The sequence below is a fragment of the Cetorhinus maximus genome, chromosome 21 (assembly GCF_964194155.1).
Source record: "Cetorhinus maximus chromosome 21, sCetMax3.hap1.1, whole genome shotgun sequence".
Classification (NCBI taxonomy): domain Eukaryota; kingdom Metazoa; phylum Chordata; class Chondrichthyes; order Lamniformes; family Cetorhinidae; genus Cetorhinus; species Cetorhinus maximus.
Window position 1 is genome coordinate 84,856,807 of NC_135899.1, and position 20,176 is coordinate 84,876,982.

The window sequence follows — 20,176 nt, forward strand, 5'->3', positions numbered from 1 at the left end:
TCATGCCTGCCCCTTTCAGGCCTGCCCTCTCCCCTCTTTCCTGCCTGAAAAGTTGAGCTGTTGATGTAGCTATAACCATAAATCCTAGTGACTGCAGGTAAGGATCCGGCTCCCAAGATGTCAATTGATTCTGAATTGTATGTTCTTCTCTGGGAGTGTGTTCTTTTGTGTCCTCCGTTCTTGCTAGGAATGTGGGGGGGTTGGAGTGATGAAGTTTCTCGAGACTTGAGTTTTTCTAACCATACCCTAAATTGTATGCAATAGCGATGTATAGCAAGATCGGATTTATTTCTTTCTTGAATGAAGAAACTGTAACCTGAACTATCTCCCAACTCTTTAAAATCCCTTACATAGATCATTTAAATTGTGTACAACTGTGCTTTTTTTTATGAAGAAATTGTTGTTAATATCTTTGCTTTTACAGGTGAAGAAATCGCGCCATGATTTAGATTCCACAAATGAGCAATGTTTAAGGTTTGTAGGTGTTTGTATTTGAAATCTATCATGTTCATGCTTTATGCGCTTAGAGTATTATTAATACTGCAGGAAGAAAACCTGCAGCTTGCCTTCACCATCTCAAAATACCATGCCAGTAATTGAAAGCTACAGTATTGTATGTAAACTCTGAATGTATTAATAAACAGTAATTTAAGGTTACATTTATTTGTACTGCAAGATTAGGGAGAGCACTTCCCACACATGTGCAGATACAGTGACAGTGGAAGAACTTGTATGCGTTTCCTTAGTAACTGTGCGTTCTATTAATATATCTTTCTTCAGTGTTCAAAATTTGACTATGATGGATTTTATTTTGGATCTTTATTCATGATGGAAAGTTTTATTCAAGGTAAAGGCATGCAAATTATTAAATAAAGCAATATTGTTTTCCAAATACTTATTCTAGTAGTGAATACAAGATGCCTGGGAGTGACGGGTAGATATTTTTTCTCCAGAAACCTTTTTAAAATTTAAAAAGAAAAAACATTTCTTAAAATATTTAAGAAAAAATCATCACTCAAAATGGGGCTTGAAACCATGACCCTGGGATTAAGAGTCCCATTATCTAACAACAGAGCTAGCTGGGCTGTATAGGAAGTCGCTGCGCTTGTTCATTTGTTCAAATAAACGCAGCTTTTTAATAAAGCAGTAAAGTTGACCCCTCTTAAATATTTCAAAATCACCAACTCCTGTCACCCGCTGACCAGAAAGGTGTAAGGAACAGCTGAGTGTACACCAATGGTTGTAATGCACGTGCTCAGTTGTTCCTGACACCTTTCCGGTCGGTGGCAGTTGTTACAGTGCAATCTATATTCCAGTTTATGTGGAAGTCGGATTTGAAATAACTTTGTTTTAATCTATAGTTGGGTTTAAGTAAGCCTCAATTCAGTGGTAGCATTCCCACCTCTGAATCAGGTGGTCATCGTTTCAATCCCCGCTACAGACAGTCCCAGTGAGCACTTAATACTGGGCTGATATCCAGTGGGATACTGACACCTGATGGCAGCGGAGTGGTGAACTTCTCACCCTCCCCACCCCAGCATCGCATGAAACCAGTTCTCCTGGTAGGCAATTGTGAGTTGTGAGGCTGTTGTTGGGGGGACTCTGGGTTGGGGGCAGTGGGGGATATTGCTGTTCATAAAAATAAAGGGGCTTTGTATAAAGACAACCCAGAGCATTGAGGTGGATTTAAAGCAATGGAAGAAATGGATGTGCCACTAGGCAGGAAGAAGAAAGATTTGACACACAACATTTTGTACAATTGTGGTTTATGCAAACCTTGAGGGATCCAAATGCAGTAACAAAGTGATTTTGGTAAACTGCTGGACCCCAATGTGTGTAATGATACAATTCTAATTTGTGCATGTCAGTTTTTTTTCTCAAAACACAGCCATTCGTGGGCAGGTTTGGCTCGTGCAGTAGTAGTGTGGATCTGTGGAGTGATGTGCATTAAGAAAATGCAATGTGGCCAGAATGGGCAAAAACTACCAAACAACTTTTTAATAAAATCACTTTTTTTTTAAATAGCATATGTTGTGCAGAGGTCATCTATGAAAACACAAACAACCCTTTGTTCTAGTGGTTCAAAGAAGGACATGTTCATGTATTATTATGAACAACTTAACCTTCCTTCTTCCAACTCAGCACTGCAAACTGCTGAGTTTATTTTTAGTATTACATATTCTAGATGAGAAGCTAATATTCCTCTTTCATTTCCAATGTTCACCTAGATTTTATTTAAATGAAGAGGGGAAACTATCCACAAATTGCCTATGCACTGCTGCCTAGTGAAAACTAGTCTGGACAAGTTGATAGGATTCTGTTGGCTATATCATCCTGCTTCTGATTTGATGAATGCTAGGGGTGGGCATCAGATGGAATGGACCGGAAATTCTTCTTAAGAAAAAATAATTGATAGGGAGAAGGTTCATCAACTGCACTTCAATTATTTAAAGTTTTAGGGTTGAATAATAGCGCATATGAGGATTTTTAACTTTTTTTCTTTCTTTCCTTTTTCCCCAGGACTGGAGAACTGCAGAACTTAATAAGACTGCAGAGTCAAACAAATAGAAATGACGTGCAAAAGTCTGAGGCTGGCAGTCTGGCTAGTAATTTAACTGTGCTGAATGAAGCAGAAGGTGAGTCAAGCTCATGGTTACTTAAAGTATCCGGTGCCTACTTGATTGCTGTGAAGCCCAATATCCATTCATCCAGTTCAACAGTGATTACTGGGAGTGGAAGTCCTGGCAGATATTTTTTTTTCTTTCTACTGCATCTTTTACCCCAGACATTGAGGGCCCTGATTGCCATCCTGGCTGCAACTGGCTGACTCTATTGATACTTGAACTCTCTTCTGGTCTGAATGGTGAGACCACATTTTTTACAAACTGAATTTATAATTTACACACTTTGCTTTTTCTCCTGTATTGATCCCTCCAATTTGGGCCTCATGCTGGTTAACATCTTCAATAATTCTCATCCTGTTTTCAAAAAGTTCCTTTTTTTTCATTGATCATTATTGTCTCTCCTGCAACTAACTTTCGTGAGCCTACTTTCCACATTACCACTTTTTTTCTGTTTATATACTGTATTTATCAAAATTTTTCTACTTTGTTAGCCCTGGCGAGTTTTTTATTTCATTTTTTGTTTTTTATAGCTGAAATTCAATGTTTCCTTGCATTTTCATTAAACCTTCTTTCTCTCTCCTTCCTCATTTGTTGACCATGGTATGCAATCCCATTGTATGTGGATTATTTCTCCATTTGAGAACAATGGCTTTTGTGTGTAAGGATGAGTGATCTGTCCGTTTCTTTGAACCTGTCTTTTATTTTTTTTTAATCTTTGTTCTTTACATAGTTAAAAATGAAGTGGTTCAAAGCAGTGAATCTGAAACTCCAACAGGGAACACATCTGTTGATGTATATCCAGGTTCAGGTAAAATCTTACCAGTGCATGTCACTGCTTTGCAGTTATTTTGTCTAAAATGTGTAGCTTGCAAAAGAGGTTAAAACTGTTTAAAGATTGGGCCCAGAGGAGATAATTACACTTGATCTTTTGCAGATCCTTGAAATAAAGATTGGCTAGTTCCAAAGTCTTTTCAATAGGGAATGCATTTATTCAACGTTCATTTCCCCTGCCAAAAGTGTTCACTCCTTGATTGGGCACAACTCTATTTACACTGGTCACTTGTGGAACTTTGCTCGAGAGCCATGTTCATGTGTGTGCCTTGACCGTGCGTATTCAACTACAGGGGTTGCACAGCTGAATTTGATCTTGGTCCTGGCTAGCAAAAAAATGCACAGCAGGAGTTTATGTATACTGATCCAGTGTATGAAATCCAGCTGAGTAACTCCACTTCTCGAACCCAAGTAGTGAAGCCGAAGTACTGCTTTGGCTACATTCAACTTACTTAGAATACAATGGTTGATTGGATTTATAGAATGGTTATAGCACAGGGAGGCCATTCAGCCTGTTGTGTCCTTGCTGGCTCTCTACAAGAACAACTGTTTGTTCCATTCCTCCACCCTTTCCCTATTGCCTGGCAAGTTTCTTTTCTTCAGGTGCTTATGCACTTCCCTTTTGAATATCACAATTGAATCTGCCTCCATCACACTCATGAAGTGGATTCCTGATCCTAACCACTTGCTACATAAAGTTTTTCCTTGTTTCACAATTGCTTTTGCCAGTTCACCTTAAATCAGTGTCCTCTCATTTTGGACTCCTTTGCCACTGAGAACGTTTTCTCCCTATTTACTCTGTCTAGATCACTCATGATTTTGAACACCTCCATCAAATCTCTGCTCAATCTTTTCTAAAGAGAATGACCCTAGCTTCTCTAATCTATCCTCCTAATTATACCTCTCATTCCTGGAGCCATTCTTGTAAACCTTTTCTACACCCTCTCTAAAGGCCTCACATCCTTCCTAATGTGCAGCGCTCAGAATTGTATTTATTAATTTACAGAATGTGGACACTGCTGGCTAGGCCAGCATTTCTTGCCCATCCCTAATTGCCCTTGAGAGGGTGGTGGCGAGCTGCCTTCTTGAATCGCTGCAGTCCATGTGGTGTAGGTGCACCCACTGTTAGGGAGAGAGTTCCAGCATTTTGGCCTAGCAACAGTGAAGGAATGATATATTTCCAAGTCAGGATGGTGAGTGACTTGGAGGGGAACTTCCAGGTTGTGGTGTTCCCATCTGTCTGCTACCCTTGTCCTTCTAGATGATAGTGGTCGTGGGTTTGGGAGGTGCTGTCTAAGGAAGCTTGGTGAGTTCCTGCAGTGCACCTTGTAGATGGTAGTCACTGCTGCCAGTGTGTATCATGATGGAGGGAGCGAATGTTTGTGGATGGGGTACCAATCGAGCAGGCTGCTTTGTCCTGGATGGTGTCAAGCACTCAAGAAGCTTGCCACCATCCCGGACAAAGCAGCCTGCTTGATTGGCACCCATCCACAAACATTCACTCCTTCCACCACTGATGCACAGTAGCAGCAGTGTGTACCATCTATCAAATTACACACTAGAATTAGACACAACACACCAGTTCAGGCCAAACCAGCATTTTATAAAAGTTCATCATAACTCGCTTTTGTAATCTATGTACTCCATGCCTCTATTTAGAAAGTCCAGAATCCCAAATCCCATAACCCTTCATAACCTCATTCACAACTTGCTCTGCCACCTTCAGTGATTTGTGCACATGTACCTCGGGTCAGTTTTCACTATAGAGGATACAAATAACACCCCAGAAGCAGCTATAAACCAGGAAATGGAAGTTGGGAAGGAAGTCAGGAAAATTACATTCACTAGAGAAATGGTAATTTGTTGGAGCTGCAGGCTGACAAGAGCCCGGGTCCCAATGGACTTCATCCTAGGGTCTTAAAAGAAGTGTCTAGTCTGATAATTAATGCATTGGTTTTAATTTTCCAAAATTCCCTCGATTCGGGGAAGGTCCCGAGAGATTGGAAGATAGCAAGTGTAACACCCATTATTCAAAAAGGGAGGGAGACTGAAAGCGGAAACTACAGACCAGTTAGCTTAACACCTGTCATAGGGAAAATGTTAGAAGCTATTGTTAAAGAAGTTTTAGCAGCGCACTTGGAAAACTCAAGGTTATCAGGCAGAGTCAACATGGTTTTGTGAAGGGGAAATCGTGTTTAATCAACTCATTGGAGTTCTTTGAGGAAGTAGCATGTGCTGTGGATAAAAGGGAACTAGTGGATGTACTGTACTTTCCAGAAGGCATTTCATAAAGTGCCACATCAAAGGTTGTTGCGGATAATAAAAGCTCATGATATAGGAGGTAACAAATTAGCATGGATAGAAGATTGGCTGGCTAACAGGAAGCAGAGAGTAGGCATAAATGGGTCTTTTTCAGGTTGACAAGATGTAACGAGCAGCATGCCACAAGGATCAGTGCTGGGACCTCAACTGTTTACAATTTATATAAATGACTTGGATGAAGGGATGATTGCCAAATTTGGTGGTACAAAGAAAGGTAGGAAAGTTGTGAAGAGGACATAAGGAAGCTACAAAGGGATATAGATAGGTTAAATGAGTGGGCAAAGATCCGGCAGATGGAGTATAATATGGAAAAATGTGAATTGTCCATTTTGGCAGGAAGATTAAAAGAGAAGCATATTATCTAAATGGTGAGAAATTGCAGAGCTCTGAGGTGCAGAGGGATCTGGGTGTCCTAGTGCAAGAATCACAAAAAGCTAGTATGCAAGTACAGTAAGTCATTAGGAAAGCTAATAGAGTGTTATCATTTATGGTGAGGGGGATTGAATATAAAAGTAGGGAGGCTATGCTTCAGTTTTACAGGGCACTAGTGAGACTATATTTGTATAGCATTGGTCACCTCATTTAAGGATGGATGTAAATGCATTTGAAGCAGTTCAGAGAAGGTTTACCAGACTAATACCTGGGATGGGTGGGTTGTGTCTTTTGAGGAAAGGTTGGACAGACTAGGCTTGTATTCGCTGGAGTTTAGGATAGTAAGAGGGAACTTGATTGAAACATATAAGATCTTGTGGGATCTTGACAGGTTTGATGTGGAGAGGATGTTTCCTCTTGTGGGAGAATCTAGAACTAGGGGTCACTATTTAAAAATAAGGGGTCAACCATTTAAAGCAGAGGTGAGGCAAAATTTTTTCACTGAGGATTGTCAGTCTTTGAACTCTCTCCCTGAAAAGGTGGTGAAAGCAAAGCCTTTGAATATTTTTAAGACAGAGGTGGATAGATTCTTGGTAAGCAAGGGGGCGATGGGTTATCGGTGGTAGGTGGGATGCTGCTTTCAGGTTACTATCAGATCAGCCATGATCTTATTAAATGGCAGAGCAGGCTCGAGGGGCTGAATGGCCCACTCCTCCTTGTTCATGTGTTTGTATGTCACTCTGTTCCTGCACTCCCTTTAGAATGATATCCTCTAATTTACATTGCCTCTATCAGGATAAAAGGCTGATCATTTAGGGCAGAGATGTGGAGAAATTTCTTCACCCAAAAAGGTTGTGATTCTTTTGAATTCTATACCCAAGAGGATTGTGGATGTGCCATCGTTGAATATATTTAAGGCTGAGAGATTTTTGGTCTCTTGAAATCTAGGCATATGGGGAACGGGTGGGAAAGTTGAAGTCAAAATCAGCCATGATCATATTGAGTGCTGCAGCAGGCCATATGGTCTTCTCCTGCTCTTCTTTCTTGTGTTCTGTCTTCATTCTTCCTCCCAAAACGTACTACTTCACATTTCTCTGCATTAAATTTCATCTGCCCGTGACTGTCCGTTCCACCAGCCTGTCTATGCAATCTTGAAGTCTACTCTATCCTCATAAATGTTCATAATGCTTCCAATTTTGTGTCACCTGCAAATTTTGATGTTGTGCCCTGTACACCCAGGTTTAGGCTATTAGATTGAACCTGGGGCATCTCTGGTGCTTGTGGCTCAATGAGTCACTGAATAATCATCTTTTGAGCCATTGCAGAAATATGGTAATTTCTGCTGTGTAGAAATCCCAGCCTGAGTAGGCATTCTGCTGAATTCCACTTTAACCTTCAAAAGATGTAAACAGAGACCAATTTGTCTGTCAAAGAATTGATGTGGAATTTCTTTAGGGAAGGCACTATATAACCTTTATTCCTGCTGTATAACCTTTGACCTGATCCCTGTACCTTTTAAATTCTATATCATATCCACGTCAGTGGCTAGAGGGGAACCTGTTGTCATGCTCCATGTAGGAACAAATGACCTAGGTAGGACAGCAAGGAGGTTCTGCTGAAAGAGTATCAAGTGTTGGCCTCTAAATTAATAAGGACCTTGAGGGTAATAGTGTCTGGATTATTGCCCGAGCCAGAAATAAATTGGCAAAGGAGCTGACAGAATTAACTTGTGGCTTAAGGGCTAGTGTGGGAAAGAGGAGTGCCTTTTCTTGGAACACTGGCATCAGTTCTGGACCAGGAAGGAGCTGTACTGATGGGTGGGCTCCACCTAAACCAGGATAGGGCCTGTATCCTAGAGGAAAGGTGGCAAAGGCTTTAAACTAGTTAAGGGTGGGTGGGGAGAGATGATCTACAAGAAAAGTAAGCATTCTAAATATAAACAGCAGGAGAACATAGGAAAAAATAAAGTAAGGGAGGACATTGATGGCAAGGGAATAAATGCAGTTACAGAAGGGAATCCAAAATGATGATTAAACAAAGTGAGAAGAAATCCTATTAAAAACTAGTTTAAAATGTCTGTACAACAATGCACACAACACGTGCAATAAAACTGGGGAGCTTGAAGGCGTTCATACAACCAGACATAGCAGGGATTACTGCGACATGGCAATTAAAAAATCAAAAATCAAGATGTAATGTATTTAGAGAAGATAGAGAAGGGCTAGGAATATAAAACTTTTCAAAAACTCCCTAGAAATGTCTTGTGTTTTTAATGTGTCGAATGTCTTTGGGATCAATCTTCCTTCAATAATTCTACAAAACCAGCTGCAGCAGAATGACTAGGTCATTTGAACTTTGACATTCTTGTGTTTATCCTGATGAATACAAGACAAAAAGCTCAACACCATTTCTCTCTTTTCAGCAATATTCAAGTTCTATGGTACCAAGTAGGCTGGTGTGAGATTGAGAGAATTTGAAAAAGCTTGTAGAGGCTTTGAAATTTTGTTAGGTGATGGGACAGCCAGTAGTGGTTGATGGGGATAGGGTTGATGGGTGAGGAAGAATTGATGCCAGATAGGATGGAGGTGATAGAACTCCGGATAAGTCGGAGTTTATAGGATGGAGTCAGGAAGCTGGTGAGAAGTTGAGTTTTGAGATGGCAAAGGCATGAATTTGTGACAGAGTGAGTGGTATAGGTAATGGACCTGGATGTGGGGTTCAAAGTTCAGCTTAAGATCAAACTTCATCTGAAGGAGAGGGGGGGTGATGGAGGAGTGTTAAAGTGCAAACCTACTGGTGAGAGCTCGACAAGATGGATTCAGTCTTGCCAAATTCTAGCCCATCCATGACGTGATTTAGGACAAGCAGATGAGCATCATATATTGTGGATGATGATGAAGGTGAAAATTGTTAGCATACATATAGAAAGTGATCCCATGTCTAAAGATAATGCCATTGAGTGACAGCATATAGGTGAGCCTTAAAGGGACAAGGATTGAAGCCTGTGGCACAGCCATGATTGTGCAAGTCCTGTAAGAGAAGGCATTGTGCTGACAAGATCATCTTCACATGGTTCCACTCCTATGGAATGGGCCATGAGGAAAGGCAGTGGAGGAGGATAACATGGTCAGTTGTTTCTAAGGCTGCAGTGAGCATGAGGTGATAATGCGCTGCAATCACAGTTATACAGGGTGTCATTAGGGAGTTTGAACAGGGTGATTTTCAGTCTGGGGACAGAAAGAAATCTAGTTTATTGAGGATTGAAAGGGAATGGGGCGGTGGCTCGGGGAGAGGTGGTCAAGGAGTTGGGTGGTCACTATGCTATTGAGAACTCCAGAGAGAAAGGAATGTAGAAGGAAAAAAAATTGCACAAGCTGAGTTAAAAATAGATATGCTGGACATGTACAACATGGCTGGCATCATTTGTGAAAAGAAAAGGCAGATTTTGGCTGTATAACCTTTCATCAGTTCTGCTGAAATGTTACACACACTTGAAACATCAATAATCTATCTCTCTTTAACTGTTAACTAGGTTTTTTCCATCATTTTCTGCTTTAGAGTAGGAGATGAGGGGAGCGAAAGCGTAAGTTACTTAATGGAAGGCAAGAGATGAAAAGGAGTTGGTCTGGGAACCAGGAAACTGAAGTATAGAAAACCTCCACGTCGGCAGCCAGTGGGTGCATGCAAGTGAGCACAGGGGTAACACTGCTACATATGCATACTTATAGCTAGAAAGAGGCATTTTGGTTGGAGCCTAGAAAGATGTAGATTGAACCTGGCCCTGACTCATGGCTGTAAAGCCCAGGAAAGACAGCAGATCAGCTGGCAGTGAGAGATGTGACCATAACTGGACAACGGTTTAATGGGAGATAGCACTGGGCTGGCTTAACGCTGCCTCCTGTAATGTGCCTTGTCTTGCATTTGGGCCTGTTCCCATGGAGGTGGACCAGAACTCGAAGGAGCAAAGGAGTTCTTTGGAGGAAACTTGCAGCAGAGTTTTTCCTACTTTGCTGTTATTTGGATCCTATCACTTAAATTGCGGATGTGAACGTTTTGTCATTGTGGATTGTACCCCAGGGCAAAGAGTTCTGTATTTTGAGCTTTAGAAAAAATTCTACTAGGAATCACCAGCAGGGTGGTAATAGGGCCAAGATGAGGAGAAAGAGAGGGTACATTAGCAACTTGAAGCTTAGTTCATGGATTTCACTCTGGAAACCTCAAGGGGAAGCATGCCATTCATTTGACATCAGAATTTATCAAAACATACTGTGGGCACCAGTAGCAGCTAGCATTTCTGTAGCTCCTTTAACATGGTGAAACATCCCAAGGCGCTTCACTGGAGCATTATCCAACAAACTTTGACACTGAACCTCAAGCCAGTGTTAGGACAGGTGTTCAAAAACTTGGCTAAAGAAGGTTTTAATAAGCTTCTTAAAAGAGGTTGAGAGGTTCAAGGAGGAAATTCCAGAACTCAGGGCCCAGGCAACTGAAGGCACAACAGTCAGCAACGGAGTGATTAAAATTATGTGCTTAAGAGGCCAGAATTGGAGTGATCTCGGTGGGTTGCAGGGCTGGACGGGGTTACATGGGGAAGGATGCGGCCATGGAGGGAGTTGAAAAGGTGGGCGAGAATTTTAAATTAGGGACTAGACTGGGAGGCAGTGTATGTCAGCAAATATAAGGGTGTCAGGTGAATGGAATCTGATGCAGATCAGGGCACACGCAGCAGAGTTTTCGATGACTAAATTTATGAAGGGTACAAGATGGGGGTGCTGACTGACCATTGGAATATCCAGACCTAGAGATAATAAGGGATAGATGTGGCTTTGGCAGTAAATGTATGAAGGCTGGAGCTGAGCTGAATGATGTCACAGGTGGAAGTAGGTGGTCAAACCATTTACATACACTCAGCTGGAGGCAGTCGTACCCTGTGCAGCAAGAAAGATTTAAATATATATATTTATTTGTCATTTAGCTCATCAAACAGCTTGCTAAACAAATTGTTTAATGTTTTCCAGCCTTGACAATGAAGTCATGGGAATTAATTTTCATCCTTCTATTGCCATTGATTTAAGCATTTTCCTGATAAGTTTTGACGTAGGTGAAACATCTTGCTGTTAAAATTAGGCTGAAGGATTTACAGGGATTTGCAAGTCTCAACACCCTGCTGTGTTCTTTGAATATACTTCAGCCTTGAAATAAACCAACGGTAGGATGGATAGATAGATAGATTTTTGATATGGTGAGCGTGTGGAAAAGTGGAGTTGATCAACCGTATTGTATTGAATGTCCGAGCAGGCTCAAGGACCGTAAGGGCTACTCCTGTTCCTGTTTCTTACGTTCTTATGTTCTTGTGCAACAAGGTGTTGCGATTCAGTCCAAAGAATTCTGAATTAAAGCAGCCAATTTGTTCATCTATCTACACTATTGTCCTTAATCATTTAAACTAGACACCTTGCCTAGAAATGTCAACATGTGGGAAAAATGCTAAATGGCATTGGCTCGTGTGAAATATTGGAGGCATAGACCTGTTGGGCTAAATGGTCTATTCCTATGCTCCTATGCTACCTAAAGTTCAGAATTTTTCATAAAATGTATAAAGAACAAATTTCGTAATACAACCCTTAAATCAGTTAGGTTACTGTGATTAGGATTTGCAATAATCACTCACCATCTAAGAGCGGTAGCTAAGAAATTGATTTTCATAACTTGATTTTCTGTAATATTTCATTGTAAAGGTTCAGGCAGTAAGGCACAGGACATTAGGAAGAGCAATAACTTTGATCGGTAGGATGATCAGAATTATCAGATTATGGAGCAAGCTTATTCAGCATGTCAAACAAGAACATTTTAAAGTAATTGGGATAGAGACAAAAGGCAGGAAACGGGGAGCTGTCATGTTTCAAATAGATTACCTAGTTTTTTTAATTCATTTTTATGGGATGTGGGCTTTGCTGGCTAGGCGAGAGATTATTTGTACATTTTAAAAATTAGCCACCAACAGAGATTGAAGAGGTCAGAAATGCGGTTTGATATTTTACTTAAAAGTTTGCTGATAATCCAAATTTTGAGACTTTGAAAACTGAAGAAGGATGCAGAAAATTGTAGCAGGAAATGGACAGGTGAACAGACAGGTAACGAATGCTATTCAGTGCAGGGAAATGTGAAGTGCTACATTTAGGGAGAAAAACGAAAGGAATTAAACCCTAAACAGGTGCTTAAGAGTGGACGAATACAGAGAACTATTAGTGCAGACTCATTGGCCTGGATTTTCTGAGGAACACTAGTCATCCTCGGATTGGTGCTCCACCCAAACACACCCCCAACTCGACGCTGCTCCTCATTTCTCCCAGAACCTTCCGAGTCCGGCTTTCCCAGAAATGAAGAGTGTAGCGTCTGTTGGAGAGCTCTGTTGTAGTGGAGGAGAGTCGAGGGGATTGAGGGAGATGGGCCATGTCCCCTTTTTACAGCACCAGCTGCCATATAGTAAGTTTAAAGGTTAAGTTTGAATGTTAGTGATTGGGTGAGTCGATGAATGAGTGAATGGGTAGAGTGGGTGAAGTGGCAGGTGAATGGGGTGGCAGTTCTGGAGTTACCCAGGAGTTAAACTAAGTTTTAATTAATATTTTCTGGGTAACCATCCAGGTAAGTACATTGGAACTGTCCTAAATCTCTGGCTTTAACTCTGAGTCGAAGATAATCGTGGAGGGTCAAGGGGAGCAGGGGAATTGCCCATTGGAAGTTGAAACTTCCCAGGCAATTCCCATGTAGATCAGTGTGTCAGGACTTCCACAGGTCCCAGATATCTGGTCTCCAACGATTCAGAAATTGGAAGATTTGGGCCATCAATCTTTCACATCAGAATGTAGATCGAAATGGAAAATAGGATTCTAGGTTTAATGCATTTGAATACAAAATTTAGGGAGCAGTGGTAAATTTATAAAAGTCGTTGCAGTTTTGGGTTCTCCATTTATAGAAAGGATGTTGGAGTCATGAGGAGGTGGTTCACTTGAATGGTACCAGGAATGAAAGATTATAGTTGTAAAAGAAAGTTTAAAAAAACATGAAGTTTTTTCCATTTGAAATTTTTATCATAAGTCTTTGTAAACCATTTTCAGAAATTAAAAATATTGACAGTTCGCAACTGTTTTGTGTTTGAGATTAAGTACCAATTGTTGAATGCAATTCATGCTGTATTTAAAAGGTTTGATAAATCCTCATTGCCTTGCTTTACAGAAGCAAATACGTTGTACATTAACAATTTTAATTTGGGCAAAGTAGGACAAGGAGGTTTCAACTTTCTAGTGTTGGTTCCAGGTCATTGAAATGAATATCTCCTCCTGTTTCTTTTTACAGTTATAACCTGCACAGGTTATAGTCCACGGGTGCCAAATCAAGATAACTTGCTAATGTTTCCTACAAAGTAAGTTTCAATTTAAATGAGTAATGTTGGTATGGGTTTCTCAGTTTGACCAAACAATACTTTTAGACCATGGGCATATAGAACATGTTTTTTTTTAGGCAATAGAAAATACCATTGGACAAAAGCCAGTGTTTTTCAGCAATCAAACCATCTCAATTGCCTTTTTGCCATATCCCTCAATCCCTCCTCTCACGTTGTCTCTCCAATCCATTCATCCTGTCAATTTCAGAGGACTTCCCTGGTAATTTATTCCACAAGACTGATGCTCCTTGGGTGAAAGATTTTCATCTGTTTTCCCTAGCTATTTCTAACTTTCATGCCCCAGACATGAGCCCTATCCTGTAGAGAACAATTTGCTCAGATGGGTATGTGTTGACTAAGCTGAGTGGGAAGTGGAGATTCTATAGTCATGCAGCTCATTTGGGAAAAAAAAAGTGGGAGCCAAGTTCCATCGCAGGGATTCCATAGTGATTGAGCATGGGTGCAGTAAATCAGTCACAATTAGAAATGGGAAATTAAGCAAATCAGTACCTGCATGAGTGAAAAATAATTCTTAACTTTCTTGCTGCTCTTGATTTTTACAGCTTTTATAAATATACAAAAAATATTTCATTTTTAAATTAATTTTAAATAAATTACACAGTATTTTACATTTCACTTGGTTTTTGCCTCCTTTACATTTGCACATTTGTATAATGGGGAGGGCAGCTTTTTCACTGAGGCTGAGAGCTTTTGTGCATTTTCTCTGTGCACTTTCTCAATAACATTGTATAAATTCTGAAAGCGCATATATAGATTGTATAATTTTTACATCAGCACATTAATGGGGAGATTTATTTTTATGAAGGTTAATCACATTACATGTCCTTGCAAATTAGTTGAACCCTTAAGTACTGATGAGAGGATTTCATTATTTTGTTAATATACTCTACGCTGGCATTGGTTCCAGTATTTTCCTAGCATACAATGTTGTGTAATGACTGCACTTGTTAACCACTTCATATAACTTGTTTCTTCACTGATGAGAACTAAGTTCATTATTGGTCCATTTGCTCAACTGTTGTAATAATGACCCAGTTTTCCCCCTGTGCTGTTTAACCAGAAATAATTGTAGCTTATCAGTTTGTCATGGTAATCAGATGATTTTAGATTTATTTCAGACTAATCAGTCATGGTTTAAAGGTGCTTCAGACTAATCAGTTTTTAACTTTTTTAGGCCATATCCACACCTTTTTTCTCCACCAATAGTACAAGCTTCTTATTCAGGACAGACTCGATACCCAACAGTGCAACAGGCAGCATCTTATACAGCATATCCACAACCAAGTCAGCCTTATGGACTACCTCCCTTCGGTAAGCTTATTCTGCACCCTGCTTTGTAAAGTCACAAAATGGTTATAGCACAGAAGGAGGCCATTCTACCTGTCATGTACATGAAATGGGTCAAAGAATTTTTGAAGATGCTTGATTCATTCTTTCCTTGAGATTGATATATGTAATATTGGTCTTGCCTGAAGCTAAAGATCCTTCAAAAACTAGAAAACTGTAGGGACAAAAAAGCAGGAGGAGTGAGTACATGTCATTTTGACATTGTCAATTCCGGTGTATGTCTCAGCAATTTTGGAATTTGGATTAATTGAGCAGTTCATTATCAATGCATTGTTTGGGAATGATCTTTTATTAAAAAATCAGGCACTCTGTAGATGGATCAATATTCAGATGACTGACCATGGGAAGATATGTAGTAGCCAACTACTATTTTTAAAAATCATTTTACTTTTCATCCAGGTGAGTGATTTCTGGATCAGCTGTAAATTAAGTTAGATGCATGTTTGAATTTTTCTCATTTTTAAATCTACACAACTTCTCCTGACTATTAATAGTTCAAAATGTTCCATAATTTATTGTAATATGGAAATAGCCGCTGGGATCCAGTAGGTTGAAATCTGAAGCTATTTGTGTAATGTTTTGCAGAATCGCCCCTTTAACAATAGCTCGAGGAAGATTTGGTTTACATCAAATGCTTGCATTAACATATTTTGTTTTTCCCTTTTAGGTAATCTGGTTATGGAAGAGTGCCATTAATAATTGCTGTTTTAATCTTAGGTGCATTGTGGCCTGGTGTGAAAACAGAAGATGGATCACCCAGTCAGCCTGGATACCTCACTTATAATACAGGGTTTAGCTCAAACCAAACTAGTACAGCACCTTATACATATCCTGTTCAAGGTAAGAGTATAACATATATGCCTTAGTGTTAACCCGTCGCAACAGTCATTTGGGGTAGGAGGTTTCTTATTTTACGGGTTTCGTGCCATGCGAGTGAGGGACGCTATGTTAACATATTTAAATAAGACTTCAACAGTGCAATTGGGGGCCTGACTTAAATTGAAAATTGTCATATGCAGCAGTAAAAGGGAGCTATTAGTTCTGGCACAATAAAGTAAATGCCTTTTACTGCACTCCTTGTGAGTGACCCTGGTCTCTGACTTCAGCTTCCCCTAAGCCAGTCAGTCGTGCCTTCTCTCTCCCCACTATTACAATTTCTAATCTTCTCCTACCTTGATCTCTTGCTCCCTTCAAACCATAATGTCAGACCTCCCCAGCACCAAACACTTGTTACCGTGCACCCCACCCACATCATTCCCTCCTTTCGTGCAGAGGTATTAATGGGGAGGTGAGTGATGTATGTGTATGGATTTTGCTGTAGGTCATGCAATGTTTAGAAATATTTATTAGCAGTATTTACCTCAAAGTTTTCGTATTAGTATCAAGTTTGTATTTCTTTCAATTTTTTATGGTTTTGAATCTTGGGATATACTACAGATATATTGTATATATGCCAGTACATGTAAGTATTTATATATATTTTTGAAAATGCTTTGCCTTTTAATTTTGACAGGTACCAGTTTCCCAAGAGCTGGTAGTTATTCTGGCAGCGCTGCTGCTGCTATTGTTGTCACCAGTGCTGCTAGCCCTAACAGTTCGAATCAGGTAGGTAATATGTATTTTTTACCTGTCATATTTTTGAAATCACTTTTTATATAAATAACATTATTACCTTTTTTATTCATTTTATTTCTATAGGATTATCCTTCCTACCCACCCATTGGGCAAAGCCAGTATGTGCCCTATTTTTCCAATTCAAATTATGGAACCACAACTCCAAACTCTTCACCTACCAGCAGCACCTCAACAACTGTCACCTACCAGATGCAAAAAATGCAAGAAGAGGTTTCCAGTCCAGCAAACCAGGGTTTCCAATCTGGTAATGCATTTTAGTACAGTTCTGTTTAGAAGCTGGTCTATTTAAATCTGCAAAATTGTCATGCAGCAGTAACGTTTTATACATAATGTGCTGGAGCATAAACCTCTTTCATGATTGCTGACTTTGCAAAGATTTTAGCATTTTCTTTTTAGTAATTATTTGGAGGTGGTCAAGGAACATGTTGAGTATCAGACTGACAATGAGGTAAATAAATAAGTATTCAGCAAGTTTCCCAAAGAAAGGTGCTGTTGGCACCCAGACGAGTACTTCATTTACATTAAGACCAGATTTTTCTTTGTTTCGGTAGTCCTGTCCGCTCATTGGAAGTAAAGTCCTTATTAAATAGATGCCTATTAGTATATATTGGAACCTTTAGAGTCAGTTTTTGCTGACTCCCAGTAATGAATATCTATCAATTGATTCCTGGCTTTTTGGTCTTGAGGACGACGGCTGTAGTAAACTGGTTAAAAATTGATTTTCCTCCCAAACTTGATGGAAAAAAATCTCCATTTCCTATTGTTTTCTTAATTATAACCAGTCCTGGAGATGCACAGGCATCATATGGATAATTTTGAGTGTTGCATGTGCTATTCTGATGCCATGTATGTGCACCTCTGGACTCAGTTTTCATCAGAAAAGAAAAAATATGCAGTTTGGATTTTTAGAAGGACTTGTGTCCACTTTAGGGACTGTTGTGAAGACTTTATTTTTTTAATATTATAGAAAATTGCAGTCTGTCTTTGGGCATGGAGCAAGGTCAGCAGTGCACTGACATAGTACCACACTAATAGCTCCCTGTAGACAGAGATCATCAATCAAAAGCCAACTGCACAGATTTGTTACAACGCACATAGAGGTTATTTGGCCTGGTGAGTTTGCACCAGCTTTCCAAATGAGCAATTCACTTAGCACCATTCTCCAGCCTTCTCCTGTCACCCTGCACATTCTTCCTTTTCTGATAAGTCTAATTCCCTTTTGAATGCTTCAATTGAACCTGCCTCCACTGCACACTCAGGCAGTGCATTCTAGACATTACCCACTCGCTGCGTGAAAAAATTTTTCCTCATGTCGCTCTTTGCTTCTTTTGCCAATTACTTTAAATCTGTGCCCTCTTGTTCTTGATCCTTTCATGAGTGGGAACAGTTTCTCCCTATGTTTTCTGTCCAGACCCCTCATAATTTTGAAAACCTTTCTCAGCCTTCTTTTCTCCAAGGACAACTGCCCCAACTTCTCCATCTATCTTTGTAACTGAAGTTCCTCATCCCTGGAACCATTCGCATGAATCTTTTCTGTGCTCTCTCCAATGCCTTCACATCTTTCCTAAAGTGTGGTGCCCAGAACTGGTGCAGCACTTCAGCTGAGGCCAAGCAAGTGACTTATACAAGTTCAACATAACCTACTTGCTCTTGGCTCACACTAAGAAATTGTTTACTAAAAACAAAATCGCACCTTCTATCCACCCCCACTGCATATTGTCTAACAAATTTCAATTTCCCTCCATCAGAAGATGCATGTGCTCTAGGTAAAATTTTACCACAAAAGGTAGATTCTTAAGTCTGAGGCATGCCACTCATGCATACTGTACATTCTAAAATTGTAAGTTTCATAGGGTGCACATATGAAAACTTAGAAAACAGAATGTTTACTGGCTAGTTTAATTCCAAACTAAAAGCTGCACTTTTGTTATGATAGCAAATGTCCTCAAGATTCTGACGAAGAAGAATTTGGTAGTATAGCATTATTTTATTGAGGTAGAAGAGAACTGACGGCTGGACTATTGAACCTGCAAACAACCAAGATCCCGTATAAAATGAAGCAGAATTTGTATTTCAATCTACTGAGGAGGGTCAGGAATGCAAAGCTGTTGGAAGGAAATGCTCTTGTAACATTTGAAAGAAATTAAAAGTTCACAGACCTACACATGGTAACTGAGGATCATTTGAAAGAAACATTTGAATGTAACAAAAATGATCAATTTTAAAGAGAATCAACTAAACCTGCATTGAAAGAAGAAAGCTTTAAAAGATAGGACTTGTGCTTTTGCAATCGTACAAAATATAAAATGTCGTTTTTGAGGGAATAGCATGTGTTAAAATTCCGTATTTACTCTCAAAAGTACTAGTTTAATTTTCTTTCTGTTCAGGAGATGATGGTACAGTTCAAGGTGTGTCACCCACAATCGTAAAGGAGCTTGAGGAGCGATCTCATAAAACTCCTGGTGGGAAATCCAGGGGGAAAGGAAAGAAGAGTTGTTCTTCACCACCTCCCGATAATGAGTTGGAGGTAAGTTTGGTCAAAAGCAAAATGTTTGTGCAGGAGGACAGGAGTAGAAGTGGCAATCTATTTGTTTTAGGGGTATTGCTGTCTGTTATTTAACATATGTAAAGTTGAATATTGCTGAAAAAAGAGACATGCTAGTGAAGCTTTTTGTCTTGCACTCATCAGGATGGTGTGTGTGGGTTGGAGGGGAACTTGCAGGTGGTGATGTTCCCATGCATCTGCTGCCCTTGTCCTTCTAGGCGGTAGAGCTTGCAGGTTTGGTAGGTGCTGTCAAAGGAACCTTGGTGAGTTGCTGCAATGCATCTTGTAGATGGTACACACTGCTGCTACTGTGCATCGAGGGCAGGGGGAGTGAATGTTTAAGGTGGTGGATAGGGTGCCTATCAAGTGGGCTCCTTTGTCCTGGATGGTGTCAATCTTTCTGGAATGCACTGCCTGGGAGGATGGTGGAGGTGGGTTGCCTCACATCCTTTAAAAAGTACTTGGATGAGCACTTGGCACATCATAGCATTCAAGGCTATGGACCAAATGCTGGTAAATGGGATTAGGTAGGTCAGATGTTTCTCACATGTCGGTGCAACTTGATGGGCCGAAGGGCCTCTTCTGCACTGTGATTCTGATTCTGTGATTCTGAGTGTTGTTGGAGCTGCAGTCACCCAAGCAAGTGAGGAGTATTCCATCACATTCCTGACTTGTGCATTGTAGATGGTGGACAGGCTTTGCAGAGTCAGGAGGTGAGTTACTCATCACAGAATTCCCAAGTCCTGACCTGCTTTTGTAACCACAGTATTTATATGGTTGGTCCAATTCATTTCCTGGCCAATGGTAATCCCCAGGTTGTTGGTAGTGGGGGATTCAGCAATGTTAATGCCATTGAATGTCATGGGGAGATGGCTGAATTTGCTCTTACCTGACACTTGTATGGCGCAAATGTAACTTGCCATTTATCAGCCAAGCAAAAATAATGTCCATAACGCATTTTAGCAGCAAAATCTTGTTTTACTGACCCAATTTCTTTTAAGAACGCATTTTGGAAAAACATCAGCTGAAATCTTG

At 40.1% G+C, this 20,176-nt stretch overlaps 1 protein-coding gene across 4 annotated transcripts in view; it reads left to right on the plus strand.

The window, feature by feature from the left end:
- LOC144696090 (protein phosphatase EYA3-like) overlaps positions 1-20,176 on the plus strand; it is a 64,922-nt gene that overhangs the window by 29,640 nt on the left and 15,106 nt on the right. For 2 of the 4 annotated variants that reach the window (XM_078567339.1, XM_078567340.1), the window contains exons 3-11: positions 425-474; positions 2,521-2,636; positions 3,355-3,432; positions 13,506-13,572; positions 14,789-14,925; positions 15,679-15,801; positions 16,475-16,566; positions 16,660-16,840; positions 18,984-19,123. In XM_078567339.1, coding sequence (XP_078423465.1) covers positions 425-474; positions 2,521-2,636; positions 3,355-3,432; positions 13,506-13,572; positions 14,789-14,925; positions 15,679-15,801; positions 16,475-16,566; positions 16,660-16,840; positions 18,984-19,123 — 984 coding nt within the window. Of the gene's footprint in view, positions 1-424; positions 475-823; positions 848-2,520; positions 2,637-3,354; positions 3,433-13,505; positions 13,573-14,788; positions 14,926-15,678; positions 15,802-16,474; positions 16,567-16,659; positions 16,841-18,983; positions 19,124-20,176 lie in introns of those variants that run through there. The other 2 variants (XM_078567341.1, XM_078567342.1) reach the window with 2 other exon arrangements.